This window comes from Labrus bergylta, chromosome 14 (genome assembly GCF_963930695.1).
Source record: "Labrus bergylta chromosome 14, fLabBer1.1, whole genome shotgun sequence".
NCBI classification, from domain to species: domain Eukaryota; kingdom Metazoa; phylum Chordata; class Actinopteri; order Labriformes; family Labridae; genus Labrus; species Labrus bergylta.
The window spans coordinates 10,161,454-10,189,074 of NC_089208.1; the positions used below are offsets into that span (position 1 = coordinate 10,161,454).

Genomic DNA, 27,621 nt, shown 5'->3' on the forward strand with positions numbered 1-27,621 from the left:
TTTAATTCACGACAAATTTAACAAAACAGTTAGCGTCACAAATGTTATATTGTTGCTGAAGGTCTTGTTTGCTTTTGAAGGTCATACAGTGTCACAAGTGACTTCAGCCTGTTTCATAGGCAACTAAAAAATCTCCTCACATTAGATTTAACTCAGTCAAAGTACGCCTAAAGACTGAACTGCTTGAAGAAATCAGAAATTTGCATTGCAACTGTTTTTCTATAAATATACTGAAGTTTAATCATCCAATTCTTGCCAAGAAATATATCATCTTGAGAAACGTGTCGCTAGAGGCAGCGTCACAATCCACGGAGGCGTAACAAAAACCTTCCTTCCCCACATGCTTTCTCACCTGACTCCTCTGGGTATCTGCACATGCGGAGGCCGACAATATCCCGCGAAGACGCTACAGCCTGGTTGAAGTCGCCGTCTGTGAAGAAGGATCCCTCCGAGGTGCTGACAACACTGGACCTGCCTGATGAGATGTTGTCCTCGGATGCTGAGCCCCAGCTGTTCACCATGGACCCTGTGACTGATTGGTCCAGGTCCCCGGTGCTGGAGGCCGGGGTCTGCTCCAGCCCGTGGAGAAGCAGCCTGTGTGCAGACGGATGGTGCAGCTGATTTTTGTACTTGTGCTGGCTATGGGGTTGTTGGCTGTAGCGACTTTCAGGCAGCCCAGCGTCGGTCTCCTCCTCTGCTTCCTCCTCTTCCTCCTCCTCCTCCTCCTCTTCCTGTCCATCAGCAGCCATACAGAGGGGTATGGAGCTGTAGGTGTGTGGAGGGGAAAGAGCGCGAGGGTGGCTGGAAAAGTGTATCAGTGTGTCAGTGCAGCATTTGTAGCATCACTTAAAAGAGATTTAATGTAGTGTCACAAAGGGTAAATCTGGTTACCTGAGGGGCGCAGTTCCATTACTCAGGTCCCCATGTGCTCCTGTGCTGGACGGATGACTATAGGACCCTTCAGTGGGGGATGAGGCTGCACCTCTGACTGGTGGAGTCGGGCAGCCTTCTATCCTCTCCTCTGGATCAAAACTGATGAGAAAAAGGACAACTGACATGAGGTAATGGCTAAAGGAATGAGGGGTGCTGGCAGTCCTTACGCATTAGTCACAGCCCATTAGACTTAAATGCAAATCCCTCGGCCCTCCGTTGAAAAACACAAATTTCCATCATAGAAAAACACACAAAGAGGAACAATAAGCTTTCTGCACCATCTGGTTTTTATTGCTGAAATGTGGCACGTGTCTTGAATGCACGCCTGTTTACTGTTCTGTACATTTCATTAGGTAATTTCAATTATAAAAAAAAAACCCTCTCCCCTAATAAACCGACTGTCGGACAATGAAGAAAACCGAAACTGTACTGTGTAATTAGTTCTTTGAAAGCCTTTTACTGTGACGGTAAGGCCATGTTGTTTGTGAAGGGTTTGCAGGTGTTTACATCAGCAATTATGCTCATGTGAGTCTGAAAACCTATTCATATTCTTTTCAAGCTCTAAACCAGGCAAAAGAATAGCTGTTTAATACACAACTATAATATTAGTATTGCTATTAATTAGCTTTTTTTGCACAATACATTCAAGAATAAAAGTAGCAGTGGACATTTTGTGCAGACTGGTGCATATTTAATGCAATTCATGTGAAATACTGTCACTAGACCCCATGTCAACACACTTTTTATATCTGTGTTTTAGTGTTTAGTATGTGTAATCGTCTAATTTTTCCCATTACCTCCTTTCCATTGGTAGGCTATAATCATCGCAGTCCCAGGCATTGGCATGAGGAGGGGGCGGGGCTTCCCCCCAGCTTACTGCGTTCGGTTTTGGTAGCTTTGGGGCCCGCGTTCCCTTCTTTTGATTTTGACTCCCTGGGAAACATGAATGAACACATCAAGGTTAACACAGACTTCTGGTTTGGCTCAGTGAAATCCCGAGCCGCTGTCGGCCTCACCTGAGGTGCTGCTGCTGCCTCTGTCGGAGCTGTGGTGTGAGCCTCCTGTGCTGTGATCTCTGCTCATCTGGTTGTAGGGCAGCGTTTTAGGATGGATCATTCCTTCACTTCCTTGAAGATGATCTGACGACAAAGAAGCGAGAATGTGCAAACTCTTTCTTTTTTTGAACATGTAAAACAAAAAACAAAACAAAAAAGAAATGTAACCCTATTTTACCTTTATTTAGCATATTTTTCTCTATTATATTGTACTGCATCTGTGCTGCCATCTCCTTGGGTATTGGAGGAGGATTGGGGGGTTTGTTCCAGCAGGGCATGTCCAGAGGCTCTGCAGCAGCCACCCCTGTGGCTGCTTTATTCTTAATGCTGGCCTGGATGAGCTGTGTGGTGGCGTATGGGATGGGCTCGTAATCTCCTCCAGGACTCACATAGCCCAAGTTGGAGTTGGTGAATGTTTTAATCTCGTTGAGCTTGTTGGAAAGGTTCACATCACTATAAATGGCTGTCTCAGAACCAAGCTGTCCGCCCTGTTTGTTCTCTGGATGATTCCCATAGTTTGCTATGCAATCAGCTGAGGAGGACATAAAGTACAAAAACAGCTCATCAATGTGCAGATAGAGAAAAAAAGCCTTAGTACTGTAGGAATATGAATGATTTTAAATTAGACTCTAAATCTGTATCTGAAAGGATTTTATACTAGCACTGTGACATGAACTCAGTCTGACACTGACCTGGTCGGCTGTATGTTGTCATGTTGCTGTCACTGGTGCCGTTGCCATTATTGCAGCAGTTGATGCTACAGTCCTTGTGATTGGCACATGCATTCGGCCAATTGTCTGGCAGCCACAGCTGGTTGAGAGGTTCACCCATGCTGAGAAGACCAGGTCTGCAACAAGGAGGATCACAGAGCTGTCAATCTAAACCTGCTGTTTTCAAATAAGGCTGATGGATGAGCATGGGGTGGGGATGCACCAGGTTCATACTTTACAGAAGGGATACACCTCCCCCTAGTGTTTCAACAATGTAAGTGCCCTGCTCTAATTCGTTTTTTTATATAACACAAAGGAACAAATATACCACTCACCTGCCAGCACCGCACACAGATTCTCCTCTTTGATACGCCACTGTAAAGAGAAATAGAAACACAAGAAACCTTGAAGAGATGTCAGAAAGAGGAAGTGCCAAATGCAGAAAAAAACCCACAAAAGGCAGAGAAAGATTCTAAGCAAAACTCTGAAGTCAAAGTCTACACTCACTTCTGTGTATGCCTGCATTAATAGGGTTTGACTCTGTGGTTTAATTTACATAGAGACAGGCCAAAATAATAGCCCGTGACTCTACAGGTCTCAGCATTATGTCTGGACTGAATCAGAAACACTTCTTTATGTCAGTTTCTTCTGCACCAGTAAAACATCAAACTTAGACATTTCCCGTAGAATCCTATTAATATATACCTTATTAAATCAAATTAACCTAACATAGCAAGCAGGTGCTTGAAGAAGGCTGTTAGCATGTTTTTACACAAAAGCACATGCTGATGCTTTCTTAAAGTTAGTGTAATTGATTCCCCAAACACACATTGACATGTTATGTCATGTTAGTATACTGTAGATGTTGATAGTTTCCACTTAAAAAGAACATTCTTGAACTAAATTAAGCATATTCATGATGATCTTTTATTTCATTGATTCCATTTTTTTCCTATATTGTATTGTATGTCAATCAATCAGTCAATTAGTCTTTATACAGTACTAAATATTAACACCAGTGGCAGCCTTCTCAGGACATTTAACAAAAGGGTCAGTTCTAGTTCATACTCTTCATAATGTTATTTGAAGAGACACAACATCAATCCACCAGCACTTCTCATTTATATGAGATGTTCCCAACATCACTTCATACTTTTTTAAGCACTGTGCAATCTTTCACCTGTTCTATACTTTCTATGTCTATATGCCTACATGATAAATAGAGTTGTCCCAAACACAATAGCAGTGTCAGAAATGACTCATGCAATGCCTAAATACAAGATAGGCTTGGTGACTATAAATGTTAAGGCTTGAAGAATCTATTTGATTTGCCATCAATTCTTGTTCAGCACAGCAAACCATACAATATGCAAAACAAAAAAGTATGTAATTTGGGCCATTTTTACATTGGAATGTGATGATTAAAATGTTGATATGAAGAGTGCAAAGCTTCAGTTTTAAGAGACGTTTAAAGATGCATTACAGACTTAGTAGAAGAGGCATGAAGCTGTTTGATAATAAATGGTAAATGGACAAATGGCTTTTCTAGTCATCTGACTACTAAAAGCACTTTTACACCCCATGTCAGACCCACCCGTTCACACCCATTCACACACTGTTGGCAGATGTTTCTTTGTAAAGTGTCCATCAGTATTAACTAATCCCATTCATACGGCACCGACAAAGCTGCAGGAGTAATTTGGGGTTAAGTGTCTTGCCCAGGGACACATCAGACATGTGGCTGCAGGAGCTGGGAATCAAACCCCCATCCTTCCGGTTCAGAGACGAGCAACTCTACCACTGAGCCACAGCTGATAATATAGAATAATATTATTCTAATTCCCTAATCACACTGACATTGGATCAGTACCCAGTATTCAGGTATGGGAATCAGTATTAGGAAGTAAAAACTTTTAAATGACACATCTGGGATGAAAAACTGAATTGCACCCATCAGTTAACTACAATCCAAGTTAACTCTACTTAATATCTGTTAGATTCCAAAGCAATCGATCAATTGTGCAGCAGTACATACCTGTAGGTGTAAAGGTGAATGAAGGGACTGTAGAGACAGACAAACACAGAAGGGAAGAATTAGATAAGCAAACTTAAATACATTTAACACACTTTACTATTATTATAGCTAAATGATTAGCTGTCCTCATGTGTCTGTGTTGTCATTTCTCTGCATGCACTCTGCTCTGTGATCTCTTCATGTAAAAAACGGATGCATTGAAATATTTAAATAACCGCGTGCCATCTGTCTCTCTGCTGCCTCCGCCTTTGATGCGAGAGTCCAGGTGAAGGTTAATGGGGGTGACAGTCAGCCGTAGAGAAAGAGGGGGAATAACAGCAGTATTGTAGCAGACATGTTGACAGGCCAGTGCCTCTAAGAACCGTCTGTGTTGAGGAAATGACACTCTCACAAATGAGCGACTAAAGGTCAGCTTCTGACTGTCTGCATGGTCCCAAATGCAAATTTTGATTCAGTATTTGTGTCAAAAGGCAGATTAGACCTTTTTTTCCTGCCTTTTGATGTGATCTGCATATCAGTGTCTGTGGATAATCCTTAATATCACTGAGTTGAGGTCTGCTGTTTAGTGTGGAGGGAAATATGTCATGGCTTGATTCTTTCTTTAATCAAAATGACCTTCAGATGTGCCCCAAAAAATAACATTACCTCCTCTTTTTGCAGGCACACACTAACATACATGATCAGATTCTTACACATAAATGTCTTACAGTTAAAGGTATACACACGACAGGAGGAACACACACCCTTACGAATGCCAGTGTAGGTGCTGCTGAGGCCACTTCTCTTCTTGCGGTGACGGTAGAGCCACACGCTGAAAATCATGAGCACCAACCAGCAGGTGGCACCAATGCCGGCAATAAAAGCTGGTTGCCTCACAACGTCTGAGAGCTGAGACAGAGTGTCTCTTTCTTCACTGATATCCATCATCTGGCCTGCAGAGTCTAAACCCATAAATGAAGAAAAGATAGGAATCAGAAATGACACGTGTATCAAATTAGCAGCAATCATTTGCAGAACTTGTGTTAAGGTATAAAAGCATTGACAAACTTTCTTAAAAAGTTGGTCAAATAGGGTTGGCATAATACGATACTTCATTTATTTCTCATCATAACATCTGTAACTTGAAAAGGGGGCGTAAAACATTCCAAAGATCCCCTGCTTAGATCCTGGCCTACAATATAGGCCTCTCTTGACCCCTAAACTAAACAAAGTCAACATTTCTGGGAGTGTCTCCTACCTAACTGAAAGAAAGTGACATCACTTTTGACCCCGGGTCCTGCACCATTGCTGGCTGCGACCTCGACACTGTAGCGAATTCCTGGTGCCAGACTGGGGATGAGCACAGAGAAGGTGGAGCCGTCTACAGACTGGTTTACATGATACCTACTCTCGTTACCCAGGCACCAGATCTACAGAGAAGATAAGAAAATGTGTGTTAGAAAACACAAGAAGCCTCACCAGGCCAATAAAGTTGCTAGTTTCATTCAAACTGAAGGATTTAGAGCATGAGTTCAGTTCAGGTGAGGGCAGGGCAGGAGCCTTCTTTTCTCACCTTATACTCCTGAATGAATCCAGCCTCCTCCCGTTCTGAAGGCGGTTTCCAAGCAACAAGGATTGTAGTCCCATTGGCATCACTCTTTGTCACTGTAACGCCCTGGGGTGCTTTACTAGGGGCTAAGACAAGGACAAATACAGTTAGCCATGCAGACATAAACGCAATCTCATCTCATGCTGTTTACATCAAATACTGTACATATTTTCGTCTCAAAGAAACTGTGATATAGAAGAAAAAAAAACAGTTGCAGCAAGTTGTTTCAATTCCTATGAGGTATTTATGGAAACATTTAATACTGTCAAACCAAACTTCTCAGAAAAGTTACCTTCTTCCATAGTCCTGACCACTTTCACCTCACTGTCAGCTCCCTGGAACTCATCAAAGAACGGGCGCACTTTGAACTCATAGATGGCTCCTCTCTTCAGCTGACCGATCACCACCCCGTCCTCCCGCGAGGCTCGTACTTCCAGGAAACTCCACTGCCCCTCTGGCTGCCCGTGGTGAGCAGACGGCCTGTAGAGCACCTTGTAACCCTGGATGTACGGAGACTGCTGCTCAACCTAGTGGATAAAAGAAAAAATAAATACGCTCCAGATAAGTATTTCATGAGTTTGGGACTTTTTTTTTTTGGATCATGAGGAACAAAAGGTTTAGATGAGAATAAGTTGTTTTGATTAACTGTTTCTTTTTGCTGTAATGCAAGTGAAGTTTCAGCTCACAAAAATACCTCCACGTGGGCTAAAACAACAGCCTCGTCTTGTTTTTTTTGATAGTGAATATCCTGCAGGAAGGATCTGTTAAAACTCAGTTAATTCCCCCTTCCCTTTAGGGGGTATACAGATGAACATTTCCTCATATCTGTGTAATCTCGTTGCAAACCACAATGTGAGGTCATTAATAGTTTCCCTCTCGGCATGGTTCAAGTTAAACTCAATCCAGCAGTGGGATAAACACTTTCCATTTAAACCACATGATTGTCACAAAGATGCCATTACAGATTGCTGTGGCGACACACATCTGAACACACACATCCTCCCAGACAAAAAAAAGAAAAAAATGCTGCAAATAAACTCTTAAGTGTTTGGAACAAAACATAATTTATCTCACCAAATTTACAGATAATGATCTTCTCTTATGTAGTTGGATTTATTGCGTGGGGATACATATTTAAACAGAAAACCAGACCATTTCAGCAGATGAATGTTTTTAACATTCCGCTTCATTTTCACACAAGCTACAATTTAGCTTAGTTTCTCCTATTGCTCTTCATATACTGTTCAGAAATGATGACAGGGTATATGCCCATTCATGTTGGTATGGAGATGCTATTGGTGCAAAACTGCAAATGCAAAAATATATCAAAAACTGTGCACAAAGGTGTGTAAATAGATTTATAATTGCATTTAAAGACGCATTCACAGATACACACTGTGTACACAGATCTGCAAGTCGTGACTAGATCCACAAATGCTAACTGCAGATCTGCAGATGTGAAAAAAAGATTTGCAAAAGGTGTAGACTTCAGATAAGTAGACAAAAAAACAACAACACACAAGTCATCAGTCACAGCTGCAGCAGGCCTCTCAATAGGCCGTTTGTTTACATGCAATCTCGGAACCCATCAGCAAACATCATCTATCATCATCTGATAGACAATCTATGTCTATGAGAACGGATGTAGATTTCTCTGTAATTCAGGTGAATCCACCATTTAGTGTAAAAGACTTCAATTCAACACTGACTCTCCACAACACTTTACATCTGCAACGTAAAACACCTTCCTTTTTTTTTGTCCATGAGATCCCAGAAAAGCGTCCATTCATCTGTTGAGTCTAAATTCAATGGATAATTTTAAATTACATAACGGAAGAAAACGACCAAGCTTTGTCAGGTTTGTCCTCAGGAAGAGAAGAAAAAAGTATTTGAAATGCTTGTTTGTTGAATGGAGGTCTTATCGATCACTTCTGATGCATTCAAGAAGTCAGGGAATTCTAAAGGCTGATTGGCTTTTGTGACGCAGGTTCAGGCAGATTTGTGGTTCAAGTGAAAATGTTTGATCTGTAATTGATTGTTAGCTGCCTTTTAATGCAGATATCTATATATGTTGTCCACACGGACAGTTTTTCCTGCACACACCAAAGTCTACTGAAACTTAACTGAATAATAGAGCTAAATCTAAAAATAGAGATTCAATTAGACTCTTCATCCATAAAGAGTTATGTGCGCATTTACACATTTTACAAATCTCTGTATGTATTTATTGATCTAATTTTTATCATTGACAAACAGTTCTACAACAATAATATCTCCATACTATACCTTGATGCTTAAGAGAAAGAAAAATGAGAGGGTGCTTAGGCAGAGTAAAAAAATGTAGCGTAATTGCAAACTGTGTGCAGGGCAGTTATCATGCTTTGGTCCCCTTACCATCCACTGCACCCTGACAGCAGAGGATGAAATGACAGTTGGCGTGTGAAGGTGGATAACCACATCTCCCAGCTCCCTCTGGATGTGGCGGTGGTCCACTCCCTGCATTGTTGAGCTGCTCTCTGTTAGTACAAAAAGGAAAAGCAAAGAGGAAAATGGCAACATTAATGCATTGATTATTTGACTTAAAAAAAAAAAACATGTACTTTATCTGAACAACAATATAAAGTAAAGCTTGAAAAAAGGGAATGAAAAGAGCTCACACTGACCCTGTGTCCTGACAGAATCAGAGATGGTGCTGGGGTCACTGAGGCCATACTCATTCACCGCTCTGACCATGAAGAGGTAGACAGTGGCAGGCTTCAGGTTCTTCAGTACAAAAGTCTGTGTCTTTATGTGCTCAGCGAGGGTCACCCATCTGCTGCCTAACGTATAACTGCAGAAATACAAGGAAAGTGTCACGACGCTTTATGGATTTTAAACAGAATGCAAGACAAAACATGCTAGGTGCTGCATATATCTAACCTGAAAGCTTCTATTAGGTAAGATGTAGGTGGTGCACCGACGCCGGGGTTCGATTTCCACGACAGAGTGACGGAGGTCCTGCTGATGTCAGTCACCTCGGGTTTGGATGGAGCACTGGGCATCAGGTTAGGGTCCATAGGTTGATTTGACTGAACAATAACTCCAAACTCTATGAATGAATGACCAACAAATAGTTACATTACAGTATAAAGCACGAGTGAACAACCTTTATGACTCTGTCTGAATTGGTGTCACCTACCCTCCACTTGTAAGTATGCAGTCCATGACGCCTCCCCGTTGGAAGTAGAAGCTACACATGTGTAGAAGCCTGTATCTCCCAGCTGAAGAAGAGGAAGTACAGTGGCACATATTAGTGGCTTGGCTCAGTGTGGCTGCTGTAATTGCTAAACACTAACTGCTGTATTATTTCATCCTTTACTTTAGTGTAGCGGATCTCCAGGGAACCTGTGTCGGTTATTGACATGCGGGAGTCCACAGGAGAAACCACCACACCATCCCTCTTCCATTGGACTGCAGGAGGTGGAGAACCAGCTGTTTGGCAGCCCAGGACCACTGTGCTGTCCACAGGCACAGTCTGATTGAGTGGGCCCTGTCTAATGACAGGAGGAGGGTGCTCTGACCCAGCTAACAAAGAAAGAGAAGCAGGAAAGGGAAAGACAGATATTGTTAATTATACTATGTTGCATAGTATGTGACACATGGTTGTATATTTTCTAGTAGCGCCAGTTACACTGGAAAATGGAAGGATGTATGTTGTAATCGCTTGATCTTTGAGGAGGCCATACAAAAAACAGATTTCAACTAGCAAGAGTGGGCAGCTGTGGCTCAGTTGGTAGAGTCTGCTGTCTCTCAACCGAAAAGGGTTGGGGGTTCGATCCCCAGTTCCTGCAGCCATATGTCCAATGTGTCCTTGGCAAGACACTTAACCCCAGGTTGCTCCCACTACTTCTTCTTCTGCGGTGTGTGAATAGGTACGAATGGTATTAGTTAATACTGATAGACACTTAACATATCAGCATCTGCCATCACGGTGCGAATTGGTGTGAATGGGTAAAATGGACTTCAGCTTGTATAACGCTTTTTTTAGTCCTCTGACACATCCATTCAGACACTGATGGCAGAGATCGCTATGTAAAGTGACCATCAGAAGTCATTCATACACACTCGTACGCTGCCGACAAAGCAGTGGGAGCAATTCAGGGTTAAGTGTCTTGCCCAAAGGCACATCGGACATGTGGCTGCAGGAGCTGGGGATCAAACCTTTCGACTTTCCGGTTGAAAAACTGCTTTGAGTTGAAAGAAGACTAGTGCTATACAAGCTCAAATCCATTTAGTAAGGCCCTGTAGTTCAACTGCCATAATATGCAATCATACAACTTTGTTTGGAAAACCTACTTTGCATCAAGTAAACATTTATAATGAAACTTTAGACTTGAGCTTCTTTTTCAAGTGAGCTCTCGTTTTTTTTTAGGATGCACTGAAAACAGATCTAACCTATACATACATTTTGTTTCCTGAGCTCCAGGAACAATCTCCACTTCGCCCAATTTGGAGCTCTCATGTGCTTTTTTTTACTTATATAGAGGAAACTTTTTTTACTGACTGTCACATGATTGTCTTTTTGTGCAATGGTAACCATACTGATAAGACATTTTAGCTCACTGGCTTAAATGCAAAATACAGTATATAACTTAAATGTTCCCTATAAGAATGTGGTTAGTGCATTTTCCTGTATATCTACTATCACAGTCATATAAAGGCAAAATGCCATGAATCAGTACATGGTCAACAGCATATTATAGAACAGCAAATTGGGAGTTGATTTTCACTAGATGTACAGTAAGTTCTGTGCAGACGGCGAGATATCAAAGTAAGAAAGGTGAAAATAGAGAAAATCGAAACCAAAAGCTGCCAAAAAATGAAAGACAGATAAGATGTGAGAGATATTGCGAAGGGAAATTGGTAAAAAGGAGAGAACAATAGGTTTAGGTGGCTGTGCAGGCAGCGGAGGAAAAAAGAAATCAACTTTTCCCCTCCAGCGGAGAGCAACTAATCGTTCACTCGGCAGTAGGTTCTGCTGGAGCCGACTCCAATCACCACGGCAAAGCCCGACTAATAACAATCCCACTTAGATAACAGAGCCTTCCTTTCTCTCCCTCTTTCTCTCTCTTACATTTGAAAAACCCCACGGATGAGGGGAAGGGGCTTCTAGATAAATAAATAAATAAATAAAAGTAGCACAAAAAAAAAGGTGATGGAAACACGCCTTGAAAACTGCCGGAGGTAATGCGGGCCAGTTATTTCCATACAAATGCACCACTCCAAAAGGGGATGAGAGGAGAGTGGTGGGATGGGGAGAATTTAGGGGGAAGGGGAGAGGAGGGAGAAAAAGGTAGCGAAAAAGAGAGAGTATGGTGCTATCGACTGCTGCAAAAAATTACATAAAACATGACCCTCTTTCATTTATTTCCATTAGCTGTTTCAGTTTTTTCACTAAGTGGATGCCTCTCATTTCCCTTTTTAAGGTGGCTGCAGAACACATTACCAACATTGGCCTCAGATTTATCCTTATGACTAATATGTGTATATGCAGGAAGTGTCTCTTCAAGCCTGGAGCAGTTATCTTAATTAATTCAATATATGTACATGGCACAGAGTTACCCATGATCACACAGGTCATTTAATTGGGAGCTTGTAGATTTTGCTGGTGGTGTGTAATTACTGGTACGGGCCTGCAAGCACATTTAAATTGCTTTTTAAACAATTAACACACTTTTTTTTTTCCATCACCGAGGAATTGGTTGGCTAATTCTCAGAACAGTTTTGAAAAGGACCTTTTAAACTATAACAAGAATTCAGCAGTCTAAATTCCAATATATCGACACAAATATTTGACAGACTGTTGTGCGTAAATAGAAACTAAAGTTAGAATTAGACAGTTCCCTTTGGGCCTCTTGATTTATATTGTGTCGTCGCAAGTGAAGCAATTATATGTCAGTTGCAAGATAGACTCTTTACACACAATCACCATGGAAACAGAGCCCAAAACATCATGAAATGTCTCCTAAATTCCTTCAATGAATGTTAGTCGGCAAAGCCTACCAACTACAACTCTTTTGTAATATACTTACATGTTGTGTTTCTCATTTGTGCAAGGTGACATATATAAATAATTGAAAACAAACCAAGCCTGCAACCAAGGCTAGTTTGTAGCTTAAAAAAGAAGTTATCAAACTTTCGTTGACATCGAGGGAACCAAAAGACACAATCTAGACCCCTTTATGTGATATTTTCATCCCCTGTATGATAAGATTTTGCTTTTATCAGTATTATTACAGAAAGCATAGGAATCTCATGACAGTATGTCCAAAGTTCGGTCATTATGCTATTGAATGAGATTATAGTGAAAAGAACGCTTAAGGGCCACTGGCCTTTAACTCAGACAAAACTACAGCAGCAAGGCATTCTGCTAATCAAAAAGTTAGAGATGTGTTGAAAAAAAAAAAGTCCCTCTCATCTGCCCTCCATCACTCCTTCCCTTTACTCACAGTCTGTGACCTCCAGCAGCGCTTTGGTAATAACACTGCCGGCGATGTTGAGAGCCTGGCAGCTGTAGAAGCCTCCATCAGAGCGCTGAACATCGGTAATGGTCAGACTGCCCATCTGGGAGACAGACATACGGCTGAAGGGCTGCGGAGGCTGGTAAGAGAAGAGGAGACTCTGGAGAGGGAGACAGATATCACAGTTAAAAAAAAAAAAAAAACACATTTTACTGCAGTAGAGTAGTGATTCAATGAGATGACTGAGTCTGGATAAATCTCACCTCGCTGCCCTCCCTCTGCCAGAAGATAGCTGGCTGTGGGTTGCCAGTGGCCTCACACTGGAAGGTGACGGTCCTGCCCGCTGCCACCACCTGGTTTCTGGGGCGCATGGCAAACGCTGGGGGCACTGCAGAGGAAGTGAGGCACTAATTACCTGGCAGCCTGTCACATTTGAACCATTCCAAGTTTGAATGAAAAATGCATACAAAGCCAAAAATGCTAAGTGCAAGTGTAGCAAAAACAGTCATTCTTTACCTTTTTAATGCAAAAAAACCCACATTTTGTATTATTTTTTACCTACATTTAAAATGGATTACATACTGTTTTGGTGGATGGAATAACAGTGCAGATAGGACAAAAACAGGGGCTCATGTTTTCCTGTTGTTGTCTGATAGTGGATGAGGCATGGGTGACAACTTACCACTGTTGACTACAAGGGAAAAGACACAAAAACAGAGCAGTGTAATGAGTAAAGAAGGCAAACACATGGACATGATGCACTCAACAGAAATGACAAATGCCTGAATGAATGAGAGCCGAATCACATTAGTATGGCATGCATTGTGGGTCAAGAGGAAAAAAAGTAGCTTCTGCTTTTACTTTTAGTCAATACTTTATTTCCATTTAATTTCAGTCGGAGATTCTCAATTTTTATGTTTTCTGCGATGAAGTTAATTTAATTTTCACATCTCATTATTAACCTTTAACACATTAATATAAGGACACAGGGTAGGAGAAAGAAAAGAAAGCAAGAGTACATTGTATTTTACTTCCACAGAGTAATATAGTCTAAAGCATTTCCATTCAAGTTTTCATGTGGGATCATAGAATTGAAATACTGACAAGTCAGACAATAAATAATGTCATCCAGTTTTTTTTCCTAGATAAAACTTGACCCCCCCCCCCCCAACACACACACACACACACATGCACACACACACCCTAAAAAAACAGGTGTCAAAGGACAAGGCCTGCTGTTTAGCCCCAATTAAACCCAGCAGACTATAGCTGGCTCTGAGCTGTGAAAAGCATATATAATTGCTAGTTTAAGTTACAGAGCTAGCCAGCCTTGAGGGATATTTGACAAAGATACTATCCCCTAATGAAGCCCTGGACCTGTGAGGGGTGAGGGGTGTGTGTGTGTGTGTGTGTGGGGGGGCATTGTGTCTGGATAAGAAGGTAACTGGGGAGGAAGCTGCTGGTGCTTTTCAGTCATCTGCTCTGCGAACTGTTCTGCACAAACACAGACATATTTTGGGATGTACATGTTGACATCCGTTAAACTAGATTTATAGTGAAATGAATGGTTAGCTAAACCAGCTACTTTTCAAACAAATGCGAGAGGATGACTGTGGTTACTGCTCAACATTTTTGTGTTCTATGGACGTCTGCAGAAAAGGGAAAGCACATGGTTTTACAGGAAGACTGAGTTAATGCAATGAAGTCTTGAAAATATTTCTATGATTATCTAATCGTCTAGTTGTCTTAAACTCAAAAGGATTATTTTGATGGTTGCACTGGTGAAGAGGGATTTGATCTCATAGTTTAGTCATGTGCAAACCTTACAATTAGGAGAGCCTCTTGGCCTGCTGCATCTGTTTCGAATGGCAACTGTTTAATATCAACCAAATGCTCAGGAAGTCAGTCAAAAAGACTGTGTGGATTAGACTATAGCGATGATTGAGCCTGACAGTGGTTGGAACTGAGATATTTTTATTATTACCCTTATTTAATTATAAAACACACATTTAACATCTCTCTCAGCTCTCTGTTATTCTCCATAATACAAGATCGGCCTGTCTCCCACCTATTTTTCTCCCAGCCCTTTTTCACTCCCTGCTCAAATTAGCTGTGCTCCCCCCCCCTCGACACTCGTTTTCTCAGGTTTTTTTGGAGGAAGAGGAAGACGATGTAATGGGAACCATGTCATTTCCCAGCATGCATCCAGCCCTGGCTTATCTTTAATTGAGTCCTACTGTCCTCACAGTCCCTGTCGCCCACTGCTCCACTATACCACGTGTGTGTTTGTGTTTATGTGCGTGACTTTGAGAGGTGTCTCTCAGCTCATTTCCCGCCGCTGATTTAAGAACTAAAGGGTGTCATTGTGGCAGGACAACTGCGACCAAATGAAGCCATTTTCTGCAGTCACGTAAACATTTACTCTGCATGCTCCTCTCGGCTTATGCAGGACATTACTGTAAACAAACTGCTGTGATGTCTTATACTGCTTTAATGCTTGTTTTTTTTTTCCTTTTTTTAGAAATTGAGGCTGCTGCAGACATTTTTTTTTGACCTCCAGCCAGGAAGTGAAAGGAAAAAATAACACCACAGACGAAAACCCAGGAGATCAATCTGCCTGTCTATAATGTCTGTAGAGTGACATCAGCCTCAGGCACAATAATGAAAACTAGGTCTGCATGAAAGGTAAAAGTCACTGCCTGCTGATTTGTGACACTACATGACAGAATTAGTTCTCCAGTTAGGATAAAAGCAGCTGACTAGCATCCAAGAAAAACAAATCTGAGGCTCAGAAAAAGAGAGTGCAAACTATGTATAGAAGAGAAGGTTACACGAGAGTGTGAAGTTGTACTGACCGTGCACAGTGAGCGTGGCGGATGCTTCAGACTTTCCGACCATGTTCTCCACCACACATGTATAGGAGCCCTCATCTGAAGAGGTCACTTGGCGAACAATCAAAGTATGGTCCTCTAGGATTTCAAATCTGCGGGCAGCACCGACACACACAATCAGGAGATGAAAGGAAAAGTTGAAACGGTGTGATTTCATGGTAAATTAATGTGCACAGAGGGGGCCTTTGTGCCTTACCTGCCCTTAGGCAGGTCAGAATCATCTTTCCTCCAGCGGACAGTGGGAACAGGGTCTCCTTGAACGACGCAGTGGAACTCAACGCTCTCGTCTGCCAACACCACCACACTGCTGGGCCTCTTTATAAAGGTCGGACGCTCTGGAGGGCAACAGCAACAATGGATATTATTATCATCTACTGACATATTTTCACGTCATCAGTGTGTAGCTATCATCATTTACTCTTTAAGTGGTACAAAAAAGGTGCAAAAATAATTGTACATTTTTTTGTCTTAAATTTGGTGAACTAAGTATGATTTATAGATTGGACATTGTCCTTTGGTCAATGCTTTTTTGCATAGTTTTACAACAATAGGGTCATGTGCAAGGAGATAAAGCAACAACCAACAGTTCTGCTCCTATTACCTCAAACAGGTGGTTAAGAATTATGAAAATGTTAGTACAAATTGCAATTAAAATAGAGTGCAGAAAATATAATAATCCAGGGATACTCATCTTCTTTCACAACCTGTAGAACAACATACTTTGACCTTTTTTGCATTCAGCAGGATTATTCTTCCAGCCTTGAAACGCTCTAGGAGGCACTCCCAACCTCAACCAAGGTCACCTAACCATGTGATGCTGATAAGGGCTCTATTCTGATGGGAAATGGGTGAAAAAAAAAACGAGGAGGGGGAGATGGAGCATGGAGACTGGGAAATGGGAGTTTTGGAGGTAGCACAGGGAGCTCTTGTTCTGGCAGGTTTGAGAGGTTGTAGCGTCTGATGTCGACGATCCAGAGCAGGCAGATTGGATGGTAGTGCTGCATAATCAATGTAATTAATAATGGGTGATTATACCCCTGTGAAAAAAAAAACAACTCACATAGCGCTCTGGTAAAAGTCTGCTGTAAACTGAGAGGGTCCTCAGACTAAGTGAAGCTTTGCAACACTGTGAAATGCAACCAGGAAGCTGAAAAGTGTTTTACCTAGCACGGTGAGTTCAGCGATCTCACTCTCCCTCTCTCCCACCATGTTTGTTCCAACGCAGATGTATTTCCCTGCATCACTCTTTCTGGTGTTGGTGATCATCAGCTTGCCACTGCGGATCTGAAGGAAAGCACAATAACATATTTTAACAGCTGTTTAAAGTACATGACAAGCTAGTACCTTGTGTATTATGACCATAATGTGCATATGTCATGATAAGAAGGCTAAGAAGGCCAAACCTCTAACTTTCTCAGTAGAGAAAGTGTTTATTTTAATGCAGTTTTTACAAACTAGGATAGTGATTTACAAAGCAACTTTTAGAAAACCAAATTAACTAATTGTGTTATTAGGAAACTGTGTTTTCAAGCTTTGATTGCCATCTGCCAGTCTAATGAACTGGGCATAGGATAATCACACAGTTTTTCCGCTGCAACTTTTAAACCTCTTGATACTTACATCGCCCATCACTGCATACTGTACAAAAAGGTTGGATGGTACTCTCTGTGTCTCTCTCTCTCTCTCTCTCTCTCTCTCTCTGTGAGACAAGACTTGCATACTATACAGTACTTACCTGTTCATTAAAAAGGAACTTATTACAGTCCTACATTTCCTCTAAGTCTGCTCCTCTGGAGAAAATTACACCCGGTCTAATGACTGGCTTACACTCCAGGTTCCTAGAGCTCATTCTGAACTCGGAAGAGCTGCTTTTGACTTCTTTACACCATCCGCTTGGAATTCACTACAAGGAACGCTAAAGCTCAATGCACTGGTTTCTTACGGCCATTTTAAATCCTTAAATCGTTCACTTCTAAACCTCTGATTGCACCTGTTTTAATTGAATTTTTTTTTTTAAATATACTCTGTTTTAACTGAACATTTACATTATATTTGTATTATTACTTGTCTGCATTTTATTATATTTATCTGCTCAACATCACTGAGGGCTTTGCTCTCAATGTTTTGCAAGTCTGAATAAAAAAATGATAAATTATGTGCCTCATCCTCTCAAGCAAACCTATTTCATTAACATTTCGCGAGTAGTATTATTTAGTTTCAGGTGAATTTTATGTTTAGGCTTTATATTTTTGTGCTTGTGTGTGTGTGAGGATTTAAAGTTTGCATGACTGAAGTGGTACACAACTTCATGACACCAAACAAATGTATTCTTAACACATCTTCCATATTTAAATATTTTTTTTTTAGTTCTGGATGGCACAACAGTTGGCTGAAGTGTTTTGTATGTATACTTGTGTGTATCTGCATTTAGTTATCCAAGGAATAGAATTCATGCTGCAATTTCAAGCTACAGAGAAGGTCACCCATTATGAAATTACATAATTCATATCTGGTGCTACATTAGCACAGAAGAACGGGAACAAAGACACTTCCTCTTTGTCGAAACTTTCCTTAGATCTTCAGTCAGCCGACTTTGTCTTTCCCAAACTTTTAACCTAACTCACGCACACACACACAGACACACACACACACACACACACACACACACACACACACACACACACACACACACACAGATAAAAGAGTGAGAGGTGGTAGACACTCTGCGCTGTTATTCAGCCTTTTCATGTCCTCTCTGACACGCCTGCACACACTAAGCTAGCTTTCTTTATGATGCTTTGAATGCAGGCTACCATATTGATACTCTGCAGCCTCTCAGTGTTAAAGGTGACAGCAGGAAGCAGTGAGCAAATGTAATACTAAAGCAGGGACTCTGATTTCGAAGACCTCAAAAACAACCACGAGAGCATTCCTTGCACCCAGACATCTTGGACCTTTCGCTGTGAGCAACCACTTCAATTACACTTTTAGCCTCTTCATAATGATTTAAGAAAGGTTTGGGGATGGATTCATTCTTGTTGTATTTGCCTGCTAGAGACACACACAGCCTTTAACAGCATTTCTTGGTTATTTCTGAGCAGAGGTCAGAGATCAAGGCTGCCTACAGTGCTGTGCACATGAAGCAGGAGAGGGATCTGGCGTCATGCTAGATACCACCTGGCTGGGTGAGCACTCTCCTCGTACCAGCTTTCAGATGGAATACATCATTAAATTGCTGCTGCAGAGACGAGGCCAAAGGCTTTTCACGTATTAGTAAGCCTCCTCCGGGCTAACCTTTCACCACAAACAGCTCCGACTGCAACAAGAAATAAATAATAAGGAAGAGCGGCACTAACTACGGCTGACAGTCCAAATCTTTTTGCAAATGATGTGGTTTCAAGAGGAAGATTGAACAAACTGTGGTTGTGTGTACTTTTTCTATACACAATGCTAACCACTGGAAATCACGTGGAGCATGTGGGGGAATTTGGGAGCTGGTATTGCAGATTCAGCTATTCCTGTCAGTGTTCATTGGATTAGGTTTGAATGTTTGGAAAGTCAATAAAAATGTTTTATATGACTTGAAGCATGACTGCACGATTTAATACAATAACAGACATTTTTATACTGCCATGAATGAGCCGTGAATGACATCATTCTTTGACTTTTAATGACAAAGAAAGGCTGCTTAATGACGGACAGTAACAGTCTTTGAAAGCACTTTATAGTACTGAAACACATATTTGTTTAAATACTAATACATTAATAATGTAATATTGGCTCTGGCTTTTTGGCAGGGAAGATAAAACTGTGACATGATATTTAGAGTTAACAAATGAAGACGATGAAATACGAGAACCTATAAAAAAATGTAATTATACAACCAAGAAATCTTCTCCAATTACTTGAATGTCAGTGGATACATTTAATATTAGCTTATAGGCCTTCCATAATGTAGTTTTCCATTTCTTAGAACAAGCCCTTATACTTTCATTAAATCCACATTATAATCAGGTGATGAGGTCGCCCATTTGAACCCTGGACAAACAGACGTGTGTCGTTGGTTCCTTTTGCATATCCGCTGGCATTTGGACTGCTGATTCTATTAAATACTTGTCTCTTGATGCAACAATATCAAATTACGTGGTTATCTTTATTGCCAGTTAAATGCTCTTTAAGGACTGAAAAGATGATCTAGCTCTCACCAGTATCACTGACTGATGCCATACTTCTGTCCTGCAACGTTTCGCTGTTTGCTGTAAATATGGCAGCACTCGATTAAAGAGCAGACCAAGTGCCTTTTTTTATTCCTCGCACTGACCGCTTCTCGTTTTTAGCAGCAGTTCCTGTGCACGCTTAGACATCCAAAATGTGGTTTGTCTGTACTCCATCTCGGACACTGTGACCTCAAGCTTTCGTTTCTGCTCTCTTTCAATGTGTTTTCTCCTTTTCATCTTCCTCACATAGCTTCAGATGCCCTGAAGGCATCACATGCACATATTCTGAAGCTGCTTATAGTGTGATTTACAGCTTCTACTCCTGTTTCAACACATTTTCAAATTACATTTTATAACACACATGTTTCCTGTGTGTGAGGATTTTCTAAAAATAAAAAATAAAAATAAAAACATTATTAAGAATTCACTCACACCTTTATCTACATATCTGTATAAATAAATGATGGTCCACACCACAGGGAAAGCACTCCAAAGGATGGGAAGTAGCCACAAATCACCTGTGGTGGACTGCTTTGGTCTTTGTTCAGTAAGCGTTGTCTTTGAGTGAACTCTCATGGCAAAGACACATTTCCATACAGAAAAGATGATTAGGAAGGACAAAGACAGGCACGCAGAAAGTACAAAGCAAAAAAGCAGCCTTTGTATTTCCCTCAGAGGAGCCTCCCTCCCTCTGACTCTGATCCACTCTCCTTAAATCAGAGATAGCTGCTCCGTCCATCACAGCCCCCCAGAGAGACTCTACCTGTCAGTCCACACTAACGTGAGCTTTGAATCTGCTCTCGTCTGTCCCTTAGAGCATGCAAAGACATTCAAATAAACAAATCAAATATACACACACGAGCAAGCGAAGGCACACCATATCAGATGTGGAAATGAAACCCGATTGTACTCTTAAGTCAGAGGGATGGGGGCCATATAATGATGTGTGTATGTTAGGGTGTGTCACGATTTTCTGTAGGCAAAAAATCAGAGAACTCATATGACTAATTTCTCATCGTAAGAATATTATTTTCCTTTATATATACAGTATATTGCTCGATGGAAACTGTAGCGCATCTGAAAGTTGTTTGCTAAACATCATTAGATAAGATTAGTTCAAGCTGCTTGAAAATGGAGAGTTTTACAGCTTTCAAAGAGTTCTGTGTAGAACTCCTTGGGGAAAAAATGAGGTCAAGTGCAAAAATTGCCAGGTAAAACGACCGTATTTTAAGTCCTCAACAACTGCACGGCCATTTCAGTGCCTGGCATCCAGCTACAGGTTGAATTTTATTTTATTTCTTCTCACATGTTAACAGTGATTTTTTTTTTTTCTGATAAGTTCTCTCCTGACATTTTCAGAGTGGTTAAAGATCTCAGAGAGTACATGCGTACATATAATGGAATTTTGTAGAGTTCTCATAAATACAAGGAAATCATTCTGTGTTTGATATAACAAGCTTGGTTTTCCATACTTTCAAATCACAGAGGTTAGAGGTAATTGGTTCTTTAGCGCTTTGGAAAGGGCATCTAAATACCAACGATTTACTCCCACACTGTGCATTATGAAGCCATGTGTTTGAAAGTGTCCCATATTAGTTATAACAAAAGCATAAAAAGTATCTATCTATCTATCCATCCATCCATCCATCCATCCATCCATCCATCCATCCATCCAACCAGTAATATTCTTTTTGTCAGACAGTTAAAAACTTAAAAGATGGTGAAGTCGACTGAACATTTCCCTTAATGGTCACGCTAGCTTGTAATATTTGAGGTTAAATTGGTATCTCTTACCGTGATGCGTTCATCTCTGTCGTCTAAGTTGGAGCCATCTTTCCTCCAGGAGATAGTGGGCTCTGGGTGACCTCTGGGCGGCTGACACTCCAGCACTGCAGGCTCACCCACCGCCACCATGACGTCCACCGGGTTCTGTCTGAAGTCATCACGCAAAACTGGTAAACACACAAAGAAGAAGACAGTAAATAGCGTGTAATTTGAGGGTTTTTGAAGATGATTTGAAAACAATGATTGATGTTATTAGCTCATATTTAAGGTTCATTCAAGCAGGGCTGCATTTAATGTTTCGATGAGGAGAAGCCTAAGTGCCAAGTGGAATTTAAAAGCTTGGAGTTCAGAAGCGACAGACTGAAAGCTAATGTGTCTTTCTATGTCAGAGCTGGAGGAAGTAACCTCTAATTTAATATTTAGCTTTTTGCCCTTTCTTGTTCAAACTTTGCAAAGAAACGCACTGAACACATAATCATTGCCAGGCACTGCTATCATTGCTATCCCAGTACACCAAATATATTAAGGGAAGAGTGTGTGACTATTTGATCCAGTAGATGAGCACCTTGAGCACCAACATGAAACCAAAACAAACTTATCTTTGGCGACACCTCCGCACACACTGAGTCCTCCGCTCTCCTACAGCGACACACCTCCAACCCCTCTCCCCTCCAATTGCACAAAGGAGTTACCAAATTGGTAACACAATAATTAAGCACTAAGCGCAAGCGGCGGACAAAATTGTCCTTGTCTCGAGCTGCATTTTTGTGTTAGCAGGATAATGGCGCTCTTTAGTTTGCTCGTAGCTTCACATTGCATGTAAATTTACATAGAATGACCGTGATCTAAAACGCTTATGTGACATTCAAATAAGCAGTGACTAGAGAATTTTCTTCTTTTCTTTAGTCCCTAAGCTTAAACAGCTTTTATACGTAAGGGTATGAGCCAGCCGGCAGGCCATCCCATCCATGTAAACACGATATAAATACGTCTCAGACACATCACAGACAGCGGAACTTGTTGTAGACAGTCATGACAGCAGATATTTACAGAGGATATAGTTGATTTCTGCTGTATTTACGTGTAAAATGCTACACATTCTAAGAGCAGCACTAAATAACTATTGATGTGCTCTAATTAAAAACAATAATTGCCATTATTCTTACATTTGGTTTGGAATAGGTGGTTGAAAAAATGTATATAACATTCCTTTAAATCAGCACTGTCGTATGTCTGACAATATTTCCCAGCATCCCTCATTACCTCCTCACTCAAACAGGGTGTAAGGTCCACTGCGTCAAGCTGCTGAGAAAGCTGTTTGTCCCAATAGCTGACAGTGAGACAAGACGATACACTGCTACACAGAGCAATGCTGAAAGGTGAGATCCAGACGTCTCTGCTGGCAGACAGCGGAAAGCCACCACAGCAATTTATCATCTTTCCACAATGAGTAGCCTTGTACGCAGAAAGAGAGCCAAAGAGAGGCTGAACTGGAAACAAAGCAAACTGTGAGAAGTCCAACAGAAGAGTGTGATTTCCTGGTGGCCAAAGGCAGCTCCTTCCTGTCTCCACCATAGATTGTATGTAATAGTATAACGGTTTCCAATGTACGACCTCAAGCTCTAAACAGCAAGAGAAGGAGGAGCAGAACGTTATGTTAAAGAGTTAAATGTATTGCATCAAATCAACCAAAATAAACTAAAATATGTTTGTTTTTTTTTATTTGTAAGAAATCATTGGAATTAGGATGTTTGAAGATAAATTGTTGCACCATGAATGAAAAATACCTTTTGTCCTACACAGAGCTGCTCTTTTGATGAGGCGAAAAACATGTGCTAATGTAGACGCCTTTGCATGAGTGACTGCTGCAAAGCATTCCCAGTCTTAAATTACAGAGGGGGGGGGGGGGGGGGGGGGGGGGCTTATAGAACCTGAACAAGCCAAGGGAGCTGAGCCAACACAGAGAGAGCAGAACTGCAGAACTCAGTGGAGCCGGGCTGGGGTGAAAAGACAGGAAACAATGAGAAAAACGCCATAATCACTCCCAGATGGCAGCAACCCGTTCACCTCTGGCTGCAGATCTGTACGTAACGGCGGACTAGCGGGGCGCGAGACGCCCGATGAGCAGCGGGGATATGGGAGAACAAATTGGGATGACCTTCTAATTGGTGGTGTTTTGGCCCCTACACTACTTTGAGCTCCACTCTGCTGCTCTTACCCCTGTGATCCTCTGAGCGGGGTTGCGACTGGCTGACTGCAGTTGAATAAGTGCTGATGGGAAACAGCTGTCCAACAACACCCCCCCCCCCCCCGAAACCCTGCCGCCAACACCCCCGTGTCACATGATAAAAGGCATTCCTCATGGGACACAAAAACAAGACTGAGGTTACTACAGACAGGAAGAAAGTGAGACCATCACAACTGAGTGCACAGTCTGTGTATGTGTGTGTGTGTTTTGATTGATCGACTGATGCTATCTAATAATTCCAAAAGCAATGAGGCTACACATCTGTTTTTACTATCGTGTGAGGTCCAAATGTCTCCATAGGATTTTTAAAAAAGCCCTGACGACTTCCTCTACCCCGCATTGTTAAAGACTTATCTTGTGATTTAGTGTGAGGAATAACCCAAGGAGAAATAAAGAGTTAAAGAGCAGAGGAAGCGTATGAAGGTTAGTGAAGACTCTATTAAGTGTTCATGGTTTTGTGAGTGTGTGAACATGAAAAAAGTTGGCTCATTCTTGCATGTTTAACTATTGTGCACTCCAATAAACTGGAACATGTGTATGCAAAGCTGACGGTTTATATTCTGAGAAAGGGTGAAATGTTTGTGCTCATAAGGGTATAATAAGAAATTATGCATGCCCAAGTAAAAGCCATGCAAGCATACACAAATGTAAATTCTCTGAGTCTTGAAACATAAATTATACCAATTAAGACAGTTCTCAGCAGACTGTGAAACTCTTTTCTTTCATCTTCTAGCTCCTAACAGTTCGTAAAAGCTTTTCTTGTCTATAAACAAGCTATACTCTCTAGGAGTGATGTTTCGGACACTGCTGTCAAACCCTAAATCATTAAAGTCAGTGATGTTTACAACATCAGGTCTGTACAAGGCAAGGAGAAGTGGGAGGGGGGAGTGCAGGGAACTTGAATGTGTAAATATTGCAGGCTCATTAAAAAACAGATCTCGGTACCCAATGGGTATCATTTTTGAACAATAAAGCCTCTCAGAACAACCACCAATATGGTATAATGGCATATTTGGAGGCATCTGGTGTAGTCAACTGTGAGTCAAATGAGAAATACTGGCTATCTAAGCCATGGCTTCCTTTTTGGGCACTTGTCAATGTTAAATCCCAACTAAAAGCAACTTGAGATATGAAAAATAGAAAACAGGATTTGTTTCTGCTGCTCTTGGAAACCGGTGAAACCATTTTTAGAAACCCACTTGAGTACCCATTTTCCATATGAGCAATATAAGGTAGATTGTTGATAAGCAATCTTAAAGCCAATCAGCCTTTGTGAGTGATTGGCACCTTTTGGGGGGATTTTTGTGTAACCAAAAGTTAGTGATAATGAACGTCATTTTCACCTGTAACTTAAAATGTGTAAATTAAGTTGAATTAAAAGACGGATGTCTATGACCTGACTGTTAGCCACACTTCAGTGTTGGAATCCATCAGCTTGCATCTGATGACTATTCAATGGCCAACATTTCCGGGTAATCAGTGGCCTTTGATTCAGCATTTCAACATGCAATGTGAGAAAACAGAACAGAGTTGGAGTTGAAGAAAAGTTTAAGAGCAGATTGTAAGCTGCTCTTGCCTTCATTAAAAAAATGTGTTCCTTTTCTTCTGCTTTTACAGAGCCAACCAAAGCTTTCTGACATGTGTTTCCACTGTACTACTTGAAATACAAATGTAAACAAGAACACTTTCCTCCACCCCAAACATGTTGTGCCTTGACAACAGATTCTGCCATCATTTGCAAATTCTAATTATTGAGATTAATAAAACGTGGATTATCCATGTTGATTTCAGGAACATTTTAAGAATAATACATTAACTAATTAGACTTTGTGTTTTACCTGAGTACCAAAACAAATTTCCTCAGAATCCAGTGACTTCTGTTGTAATTTCCCTTTAACTTCTAGAAATACAAATTGACTTTTCTGTCATCTCTTTCCCCACTGCATCTGAACTTGTACGGTATGCTATTCACGTCGGTTTTGTTATTCACAAATCATACTTGTTTATTTCGCAGGTTACGCTCGAGTGAATTTCACAGGTTGTCAAAGCTAGTCATAGTATGTGGGCTCTGGCTTCACACAATGAAACCCACCTCTGCAGCTTCTCCAGCAAGCCCAGCTTGCCTGTTTAGCTGGAGCTTTGCACCTCTCGATGTCTTCTTTTCTCCCTCCATCTGATCCCTCCAGATGAGAATCTCATAGCCAACTTCAAAGCATCAGCCCTTGGCCTCACTAGCCTGGATCTGACAGTGTCTGACTTGTTGTTAGTCCTCTGGAGCCTGAGCCAGAGCTTGAAAGGCCTACTGCAGCCCAGCTCCAATAATCCTCTCTGCAGAGTCCAAATGCACCGAAAAGGAACACAATCTAACCCCACACATGGCGGCGGGATGGGGCACACACGGTAACCTTATCACGCTACATCACGGCAGGAGACAGCCAGAGGCCCCTTTTGTCACCACAGTCAAAACTAACCCTCCCTGGCTATTCCATTTAGTATTCAAAGAGCTTTTACACACTGCAGTTCCTGCTGCATAACTACGATGTTACCGCATATATTTACATGTCCCAAAGTCAACATTACTGCGAGGCACTGATGGTTTTAATATCACTCATAGCAGGGATTAGCCAAAAGCAGGACAACAGCTGTGCATGCTTCTGCTGTCAAATCATATTTAGAGGAGGACTACAATTAGCAATCAGCTTATCCAAATGCTTGGTTCGAGACATCAGAGAGATTTGTGTTTTTTCAAAGAGGAAGAAAGTAGAACACTTTTGCAAGTAATTACATTTGATATATTACGTGTTGTATCTTTTATCTGAACCTTGAGCGGGGATGATCGCACAGAAGCTGGAAGGAAAGTCAATGCTGACTCGAGGAATTACATGTTTCAAATTAAGAATTGGACTCCAGTTTTAGAGGGGGGGTCTACGCCTGATAAGTATATTTAGATGCCAACTTCTTATTAAATACAGTTTTCTTAATGATAAATTATATTCGGATGCTCTACACAGATCCAAAAGTAGTAGCCTATACTCTGATTTAACATTCTTCTGGTGCCAAAATGTTTACATGTCAAAAATGTGTTTGCAGATTAGTTAAAATGTATTTTCTTTATGAGAGTAAGTTGGGAAAAAGGATAAAACCTTTATTTCTCAAACCTCAATGTTTTAGGTTTAAGATATTAGCCACTTAGCTTAGCCATGAGACTGGAGTTAGGAGGAAACAGCTAAACTGCTCTTTCTAAAGCGGGGAAATGCCCTTAAAATAACTCCTGAAGCTCACTCATTAACACGTTATATCATTCATCTAATATGTTCAACAGCTGTTTTGTAAAATGGACAAACTGGTTTTATGTGTGTGACTTCCTATTGGCCCTGGGAAGGGGCTTTCTGGAGTCTCCTCTTGTTGCATGGCAACCTTGTGATGACTATGAGACTTTAGGGAATCTCAAAGTGTAAAATGTTTAGTTTGAGCCAAAATAGAAACCAACCAGGAAGAAAAAACAGCTTTGGAATCAAATACAGTACCAAGCCCTATCTGTGATACTGAGGGCTATTACATTCAAATATGCTATGATATTTCAAATAAATACAAGCATCAGCCATGTCTCTTTAACTGACTGCTTGTACTTTTGTTATGCTTCACATAGTGTAGACAGA

General features: G+C 41.1%; 1 protein-coding gene across 4 annotated transcripts in view; it reads right to left on the minus strand.

Annotated features, from left to right (window-relative positions):
• The window catches only part of LOC109981449 (roundabout homolog 1), a 100,413-nt gene that overhangs the window by 2,657 nt on the left and 70,135 nt on the right, over positions 1-27,621 (minus strand). For 3 of the 4 annotated variants that reach the window (XM_065963061.1, XM_065963062.1, XM_065963063.1), the window contains 23 exons: positions 21,724-21,881; positions 16,876-16,996; positions 15,909-16,047; positions 15,677-15,804; positions 13,085-13,209; positions 12,810-12,981; positions 9,680-9,885; positions 9,500-9,581; positions 9,241-9,409; positions 8,985-9,151; positions 8,716-8,837; positions 6,614-6,848; positions 6,286-6,407; positions 5,971-6,142; positions 5,477-5,674; positions 4,734-4,760; positions 3,034-3,073; positions 2,681-2,835; positions 2,167-2,520; positions 1,950-2,072; positions 1,731-1,866; positions 892-1,032; positions 353-801 (listed from right to left, as the gene is read on the minus strand). In XM_065963061.1, coding sequence (XP_065819133.1) covers positions 353-801; positions 892-1,032; positions 1,731-1,866; positions 1,950-2,072; positions 2,167-2,520; positions 2,681-2,835; positions 3,034-3,073; positions 4,734-4,760; positions 5,477-5,674; positions 5,971-6,142; positions 6,286-6,407; positions 6,614-6,848; positions 8,716-8,837; positions 8,985-9,151; positions 9,241-9,409; positions 9,500-9,581; positions 9,680-9,885; positions 12,810-12,981; positions 13,085-13,209; positions 15,677-15,804; positions 15,909-16,047; positions 16,876-16,996; positions 21,724-21,881 — 3,741 coding nt within the window. Of the gene's footprint in view, positions 1-352; positions 802-891; positions 1,033-1,730; positions 1,867-1,949; positions 2,073-2,166; positions 2,521-2,680; positions 2,836-3,033; positions 3,074-4,733; positions 4,761-5,476; positions 5,675-5,970; positions 6,143-6,285; positions 6,408-6,613; positions 6,849-8,715; positions 8,838-8,984; positions 9,152-9,240; positions 9,410-9,499; positions 9,582-9,679; positions 9,886-12,809; positions 12,982-13,084; positions 13,210-13,403; positions 13,513-15,676; positions 15,805-15,908; positions 16,048-16,875; positions 16,997-21,723; positions 21,882-27,621 lie in introns of those variants that run through there. The other variant, XM_065963064.1, reaches the window with a different exon arrangement.